The following is a 9,298-nucleotide window of genomic DNA, read 5'->3' on the forward strand; positions in this document are numbered from 1 at the left end:
TATTTACATGACATAGAAGATGTGCCTTTAATAGATAAATCTAAACTTTCACATTTTCCTAGCGCTTTCTTGGCTGGAGGGTAGCTGATATAGAGAAATTGGGATTACACCAATGATACATTGTTGCAGGAATACAGGATGTTTTTGGTATCTATGAATACATTGTATACAATCCCCCTTTCCAGTCTTTTCACATGACATAGAAAATGTATCTTTCAAGAATGAATCGGCTTTAACAAACTTTCCAATTTCCATAGATCTTTCTTGGCTAGGATAGCCCAGACAGAGAATTTGGGAATGCACCGATGATACATTGTTGCAGGAATACAGGATGTTTTTGCTATCTATTAATGTACAGCATTGTATACAATCCACATTTGCAGTATGTATGTGATTTAACAAACTTTTCACATTTGTAAAGATCTTTTTTGGCTGAAGGGTAGCTCATAGCTGAGAATTTGGTAATGCACTGATAATACATTGTTGCAGGAATGCAGGATGTTTGTGGTAGCAAACATATAATATATGTATATGTATACATATAAATGTATACATTGTTTGCAATCCCCTTTTCAGTATTTACATGCCACAGAAGATGTATCTTTGAAGAATAAATCTAATTTCATAGCTGAGATGTTGGGAATAACTGGTGATACATTGTTGCAGGAATCCAGAATTTTTTTGGTATCTATGCCTATACAGCATTGTATACAATCCACCTTTGCAGTCTTTATACATGACATAGAAGATGTACCTTTAATGGATAAATCTGCTTTAACAAACTTTCACATTTTCACAGATCTTTCTTGGCTGAAGGGTAGCTCATATAGAGAATTTGGGAATACACTGAGGATACATTGTTGCAGGAACAGATGATGATTTGGGATCTATGAATACATTGTATAACAATGCCCATTTGCAGTCTTTATACATCACATAGAAGATGCATGCTATGCTGTGTGTCCCAGGCTCCCAGCATTTAATATGCAATGAATGAAGTGCTGGCAGTCACTCAGTCACGGTTCAGCTTGTAGAGAGGCGAGTCTGCTGCTCCCCCAGCTGGTACATTCAGCACCTGAGCCCCGGACAGCTCCGGCTCTGCAAACTTGTCATCACCCATTGTCACCACACACTGAGGACGATCTGCCACCACAAGACTGCTACCTCCAGGCACAGGCTGCCCAAAGTCTCTGTGCTATGAGTGCTGATGGACACCATGGAGCTCCACCAGAGGCTGGGGGACCTTCTCCCTTGGAATGTCTCTCTGTTGGACTATCTCTCTCCTGGAAATGACAGTTCCTGGCAGTCCAGACCTCTGTCCAGCAACCTCCTTTTCTCTGCCCACGAACCAGGGACCATCCTCTTGGTGGTAATGTACTCTGCTTCCTTTCTGGGTGGCTTGGCAGGCAACATCATGGCTTTGAGGGTATTGGGGACCAGGAGGAGAAGAAGATGTGGCTTCTCTGGGGTATCAGGGACTAAGGACCTTCTTGTCAACTTGGCAGTGTGTGACATGATGGTGATTTGCATCTGTATGCCCATCAACCTTGGTCATCAAGTTCACAACGCTTGGGTTTTTGGTGGGTTCCTCTGCAGAGCTGTCCCTTTTGTCCAGGCTGTGTCTGTCTCTGCCAGTGTCCTCACCTTGTCTGTTATCAGCCTGAACAGATACTATAGTGTACACAACCCTATACATGCCAGGACTTTCTTCACCACCAGGAGAATTACTGTCATGATTTGTTTAGTGTGGCTCCTGTCTTCTGCTTTATGTATCCCACTGCTGTTCATGAACAGGACTCAGAACTTGGTCCTCTACCCTATGAAATTGGATGTAGTGGTGTGCACTGAAAGTTGGCCAAGCCTTAACATGAAACTTATTTACAACTTCTTGTTGTTCTGTGCATTGTATGTGTTCCCTGTCTTATTCAACCTCTTGATCTGTTTCCTGACAAGTCGACGGCTTTGGGGGGCCAGTGACACTTTGATTGACAAGAACAGTTGGTCCATGGCTGACTCCAGGTTGAAGGCTCGTAGGAAAATTGCCAAGATGGTGGTGGCACTGGTTCTTCTCTTCACACTCTCATGGTTGCCCCTCTATGTGCTAGACATCTGGATTGACATAAACATGACCTATGCCCCTTTTGGAGAGATGTTAGGATACCTCCAACATGACTGGATTTTGCAGTTGAGACCCTTCGCCCAGTGGCTTGGCCTCACCAACTCCACCCTGAACCCCCTGTGCTACTGCTTTGTGGGCAACCTGTACCGATCAGCCAAACGGTTTAGGAACAGCTACCGAGAAAGGTTGGTGTCTATGTTTAGTCAATCATTGACCCACGCACCGGGGGACCCCGCTGCCCCCCGTTTATTACACTACAAGGCCTCTAAAAACAACATGGAGTCTCGGTTCAAGAGAGGCAAACTCCAGTCAACGTTTCGACCCCTCACCAAGAACAAAAGTGCTTCCTCAGTCCCAATCTGTGATGAGAGCCCGGGGCTCCCCATGCCTGTCCCTACTTGATATCATAAAAGGGGGCTTTCTCTTCCCAGAAGAAGCCTGGACACACACAGCTGATTACACCCCTTGGTGTGCACTGTATTTAACTAATCAGGCACTTATTGATTATCATGTCATATGTGTGATTCTAAGCTGGACTGGCGTTTATTGATTATGATGTAATTTGCCATGTGTGCTAATTAGAAGGCCCGTGTGCATTTGTGGATTAGATGAGGAACTGTTGTCAACTATACTTTCTAGAGGTTTGATTCAGGATATTAAACATGTACACTTAATCTGTTGTCTGTAGTGGGGGAAAAATAGCGCACATAAGTATCTGTGTTGTGGGTTCTTTAACTGATATCACAGCAGAAGTAACAAGCAATGGGACATAGAAAAGTGGAGCTGGTTCATATCACAACTCAGATTTCCTGCTTTATATACCAATGCAGGTGAGAGAAATATACATGTAGACTGACCACTTGTAAGACCAGCGCCTTTTCTGACACTTTTTGTGTACTTTTATCTTAAATTAAATCAGTACTTTTTGCTAGAAAATAACTTATAACCCCCCAAACATTAAATATTTTTTTTAGCAGAGACCCTTGGGAATAAAATGGCGATTGTTACAATGTTTTATGTCACGCGGTATTTGCGCAGCTGTTTTTCAAACGCAGTTCGTTTTTGGAAAAAATACACTTTAATTAATTAAAAAATAAATAAATAATTAAAACACACAATCTATACCCCAATTGTGAAATATGAAAGATTGGGCCAAGTAAATAGATGCCTAACATGTCGTGCTTTAAAAGTACGCACACTTGTGGAATGGCGACAAACTACTTTACTTCTGTGACACTTTAAAATTTTTGACAGGTTACCTGTTTAGAGTTACAGAGGAGGTCTAGCGGTAGAATTGTTGCTCTCGCTCTAACATTCACGGGGATACCTCACATGTGTGGTGCGAACAACGTTTGCATATGCATGCGCAATGAATGCGTTCGCTTATGCACGTGAGCACAGAGGGATTGGGGGCGCTTACATTTTTTTTTTTCTCATTTATTATATTTTTTATTTTTACATTGTCCCTTTAATTTTTTTTATCACTTTTATGCCTAGTACAAGAAATGTAAACATCCCTTGTAATAGAAATAAGGATGACAGGTCCTCTTTATGGAAAGATCTGGGGTAAAAAAATTCCAAATCTATCCTTTTTTTTTTTTTTTAAATTTTTGCTTTTAAAGGTAAACACAATTTTTTTTTTTTGATCTTTTGCTTTAAAAAAAAAAAAAATTACTTCCACCTTGGACCAGAAGTGATGTTATGTCATCCACAAGTGACGTCCAGCCCTCCAAGGCCATAGAGGTGATCAAAGATGATCTGGTCCTTTATCGCCTCTGTGACCGGCCAGCCGCACTGTCAGATCGTTTCTCACTCGCGCCGGAAAAAATGATAAGTCCAAGAAACACCGGCGAGTGACCACCGGCTGCTATTTTAAAGTGTTCCAGCGGCTCATGACCCGCTTGGACCCCTTTCATGAGAATGCCAGCCGCCAGCTATATAATGATAACTTCAGCCATAACCCCGCTAAACAATATATATATATATATATATATATATATATATATATATATATATATATATACATATTGCGGTCGGCAAGTGGTTAAAATATATCCAAACCCAAGAAGACAAGTGTAATATTTTGCAGATGTTTTCTTTGTTCAGGCTTTTTTTTTCTATATGTTCACTTGGTGATCCTGCCTCACTTTCTGTCCTAGTAACACACTTCCTGTCGTAGGGTGACAACACTTACTGTACCATGGCTATGGAGAAGCAGCGTTGTCATCTTCACTCATGATTTGTACTACAGAACACTCCCCCCTCATTAGAATAGCATGAGGTGAGGTGTTTTGTAGTTCATATAGTTAGGCTAGAAAGGGCTAATAAGACTCTTTGAGATTTCAGTGTAGCACAGGCAGAGTTCTCCGGAAACTAGGAGCTCATTGGATTTCTGGCAGGATCAACAGTTTGATTTTTTTTTTGCACCTAAAAGAGGACCTTCACCCAGAATCTAATGTTCTCATGGCCTGCCTTTTCTCCACTCCTTCTCTTTAAAGTGTTACTAAACCCACAACAGTAAAATCAGTCTGTATATGCAGTAAAACATGCTTGTTATACTCACCGTGGAAGCTAAGGGATTAATCCTCCGCATTGTGTAAAAATGCTGTTGGATCCTCCCCTTCTTCCACTGTTCCCAATCCATCTCCTGATAGTACAGAGCCCTTGGAGTCAATCTGCACATGCTCAGTTTGGTGTGTATTGCTATTTTTTTTTAGGAGGGTGCATGTGATCAGCACAGGGCCAATCAGCACTGTCCAGACAGAGGGTCAGGGGTCCTGCAGCCTCATAGGTCAGAGTAGAATGAAAACTCCTCCTACAGGCTTTAACCAGACACTGATAGAAGTCACAAGACTGCTATATACTGCTGATAGGAAAAGGTATTTAGCAGTTTATATTAATTAAAATAATTGCATTTCCATGTTCTGTGTACTGTGGGAGACCAGGTACAGTGAATGCAGAGTCCTGGGTTTAGTAACACTTTAAATTAGATATCTATTTATGCATTTTTTTAAAATTAGGCATCTATTGCACTGCATAGCAGCACTTTCGCATCTCTCATCAAGGTGAGAATAACATCTGGGAACCCGCCGTCCCGGATTCTGTGCTGGTGCAGCATATCTGCTCATGTGTGGCTTTCCCCGCACATCTGTGCAGGTGCATGGCTTCCCCATTCATGCACAAAGACTTTCAGCTTCGGGGTTCCGACAGCCCTGCAACACATCTGCACACTCGTGTGTTCCCTGGTCATGTGCAAAAATGAGTAGCACTGAAGTCCGAAAATTTCTCCTTTATTGAGCACGTGCTGGAGATATCCTGCATGTGCGCAGATGTGTCGACCATAGGTGACCGCAACCTATTGCATTAGGGTGTGCACCCGAAAGCTCAAACACACATGCCTTTCTCTGGAGACTCAGCTGCACTGGACAGTGAATGAACGGGATAGTGCTCTGTGCTCAGCCGCTTCCTGTTCACTTACAAACTGAAGCATAGTAAACATTTTAGCATGCTTCAATTTTGAATGAACACAGTGAGTGTGTTTTCTGTGTTCATTTAGAAAAGGAAAGGGCCAGTAAATGATATATTTACTAGCCCCTTTCCCCAGGGGCGGACTGACAACTCATGGGGCCCCCGGGCAATAGAGAGATTATGGGGCCCCCGGGCAATAGAGAGATTATGGGGCCCCCGGGCAATAGGAGATTATGGGGCCCCCAGGCAATAGGAGATTATGGGGCCCCCAGGCAATAGATTATGGAGCCACACAGTAAACACACACACATAAGGTATACACACACAGACACACAATATACACACACAGAATACACATTCACACACTGAAAAGGTACTGGCGAGACGGGCAGCTATAATCTTGTATTTTTTTTAAAAAACACAGATTTTTACATACTGTCCCTGGTTTTATTGAGGCTGGCAACCCTGATGGGGCCCCTTAGTGGCATGGGGCCCTTGGGCAGTGCCCGAGTGCCTGAATGGTCAGTCCGCCCGTGCCTTTCCCCACTCTCCATCCCCCGCAGCAGCCAGAGGGAGAGGAGGGAAGCCAGCAGCACTGTGGGGGGAGCACAACATGGGGGGAAAGCCCAGGCCATAGGGCGAATTGGCACCTGGCACACCCCCTATGGTGCCGAGGGACTCTGCCACGACCCGATGGCCAAAAGGGAGCAAATAAGGGTTTGTTCATACCATAGTACATGTTTGTAAGGGTAATGTGCGCATGCTGGCATGCGTTTTTAAATTGCGCTGCAAGTATGTTTTTTGAATGTCTAGTTTTATAACCTTCATTTTTTTTAGTGCGCACTGCAGCATATTGAAATGCCTTATGGTGCATTGCAACATACGGCACAAATTTTTTTTTTTTTGCAACGCTGTGCATCGGTATGAAATGAAAAAATAGCTATCTGCTTTGTCCTTGTATTAGGACAGCACTGGGCACGGCCGTCCAAGGCTGCCGGTGTGCAAAATTCCTATGAGAAGTCCATGGTTAGAGCTTACATTATGGACTTCAGTTTTCTAAATGGGTCTCAATTATTGAAAAGGGAAGCTGTTGACTTATAACTGAAGAGATTAAATCTTGTGTCGGTTGCTATGGGGAATAGCTCTGCATTTTCTCAAGGTATTATAATAAATTCCCATTGAAGAGTGTCTGCAAAATCCCCGCTGTCTCAGTAGCAGCAATGGACATGCATGGTTACCTATTAATTACCCAGTAATTCATGTAACCTTTACAGTTCCTGTTCACGCTAATGAGCTGATCTGCAGTCCTTTGATACTAAAAAAAAAAAAGGAGATTGCCGCAAAGCTGAAAGGGTCATTGGTATGTGCGTAAGAGGTCCACAAAGGCTTCTGGGAGAAAAAAGTTTGGAGGGAATGCATTAAAATGCCAGCTTTAAAGGGAACTTGCCTTACTAAAGGCAAAAAAAATAAAACTTCTGGATTAAGCACTTCAGCCCTGGAAGGTTACCCCCCTTCATGACCAGGCCATTTTTTGCGATACGGCACTGCGTTATTTTAACTGACAATTGCGCGGTCGTGTGACGCTGTATCCAAATAAAATTGATGTCTTTTTTTCCCCACAAAGAGAGTGTTCTTTTGGTGGTATTTGATCACCTCTGCGGTTTTTATTTTTTGCGCTATAAATAAAAATAGGGCATCAATTTTGAAAAAAAAAAAAAAAACAATATTTTTACTTTCTGGTATAAAACACATCCAATAAAAAAATGTAAAAAAAGAAAAAAATTGAATTTCTTCATCAGTTTAGGACAATATGTATGCGGCTACATATTTTTTTTAAAACAAAAAAATCCCAATAAGAGTATATTGAATGGTTTGCTCAAAAGTTATAGCGTCTGCAAACTATGGGATATGTTTCTTTATTTATTCTTTTTTTTTTTATCCCAAATAGCGTATATTGATTGGTTTGTACAAAAATATTTTATATTTTTACTAGTAATGGCGGCGATCAGCAACTTATAGCGGGACTGCAAAATTGGCACCTAACTGACACTTTTGACACCTTTTGGAGACCAGTGACATTAATACAGTGATCAGTGTTAATAAAATATGCACTGTCACTGTACTAATGACACTGGCTGGGAAGGGGTTAACATCAGGGGCGATCCAAGGGTTAACTGTGTTCCCTGGGGGTGCTTTCTAACTATGGGAGGTGCTTTGACTGGAGGAAGGTAAAGATCCGTATTCCTGCTTAGCAGAAACACAGGATCAGTACATTCCCCTCTCACAGAACGGCGGTCTGCCTTGTTTGCATCGGCATCTGTCTCCCAAACGATCGGCGAGTCCCGGTGGACGTCGTGTCCACCAGATCCGCTGATTGGCTCCCGCTGTGTCCAATCACAGTGGGAGCGCTCCTCTGGCGGCAAGCGCCCCAGACCCGGAAGTGTCAGATCACTTACTAGGTACGTGATCTGGCACAGAGCGGCCGCCCTGCCGCAGTAAACATGCGTGGGGCGGCCTGAAAACGATTAATGAAGGATTGTGTGTGGTGCCAGAGACGTCCTTATTACCAAGTACTGTAACAAGCATGCAGCAAGTGAAGTCATGCTAGTTGTGGGTCAAGGAATCAGGAAGCATTGTGCCAGTGGTCAGTCAAGTACTAAAGTAGTGGAGCTGCCCTTTAAGGGCCACCATACACCCTACAATCTGACCATTCAATCAACTTTATATTTGCCAAAACCATGTCATAGAAGCACTTGCCTAATCTATCCAAGCAATTTGTATCTGATGAGACAGGCCCTTGCTCTGTATAGTTGTTGGTACATCTAAAGGAGATTGTACAATCACATTGTAATGAGTGTGGTGAGCTTAAAGTGATAGTAAACACACACTGTTTAATTTACTTTGTCCCTTCTCTTTCTGTATATGGATGATGGTGCTGTAATTATTTTAATAAAAAAAAAAAATCATCTTAGTATCTTTTTTTCCTAATCGATATACAGCTATCACACGACCCAGATCTCTCCCAGCCTGTCTGCGGGGAAACATAAGCAGGAGGAGCTTCTAGTCCTCTGCTGCTGATCACATGTTCAAAAAAAAAAAAAACAGCCTCACAAATACAGAGTAAAAATAGATAAATATCAATAAACTGTTTTAAATTGGCATAAAAATATATATATTTGAAACCAAAGATTTATCATTTTGGCAATAACATGGTGTGGGCAGATTTCTGTCAGTCACAGGCAGTGTCACACCCCACCAACCTGCGTCTAAGAATAGGAGGGAGGTGAAGCCTCCATCAATCTACATGTAATATACTGCCCTCATTGTGTTTAGCTGGTTAGTAGGCATGGAAGAGGAGGGAGGGGAGTGGGCTGTCATTTACTACTCTGTATACTCCCACATGTGTGACTCTATAGTCACATGGGCTGCTCAGATGTGATAGGGAGGAAATACCCAGCATAGAAACGCACTGAAGTCTGAGCATGTGCAGAGTTGCCAACACTGCTCTGCAAACTCCCTAGCTGATTTGGGGACATGCACAGAAGGGGGAGATAGAGAGCAGCAGGATCAACCAGTATTTGCAGAATACAGAAAACAAAGGAGTCAGTGGACAGCACTGCTAGGGTTAAAGCAGGTACATGCTATACAGTCTCTATATCACATTCTTTTTTGTCAGTACCTAATTGCTTTACATAGCAACTCATAGTAGAA

General features: G+C 42.6%; 1 protein-coding gene across 1 annotated transcript; it reads left to right on the top strand.

Moving 5' to 3' along the window:
* The first annotated feature begins 997 nt into the window (after positions 1-997).
* Positions 998-7,523, top strand: LOC141113532 (galanin receptor 2a-like). Its single transcript, XM_073606707.1, has one exon. The coding sequence runs from the start codon at positions 1,208-1,210 to the stop codon at positions 2,519-2,521; it is 1,314 nt and encodes a 437-aa protein (XP_073462808.1). The 5' UTR covers positions 998-1,207; the 3' UTR covers positions 2,522-7,523.
* Positions 7,524-9,298: the final 1,775 nt, after the last annotated feature.

Source organism: Aquarana catesbeiana, linkage group LG12, assembly GCF_042186555.1.
Source record: "Aquarana catesbeiana isolate 2022-GZ linkage group LG12, ASM4218655v1, whole genome shotgun sequence".
Lineage (NCBI taxonomy): Eukaryota > Metazoa > Chordata > Amphibia > Anura > Ranidae > Aquarana > Aquarana catesbeiana.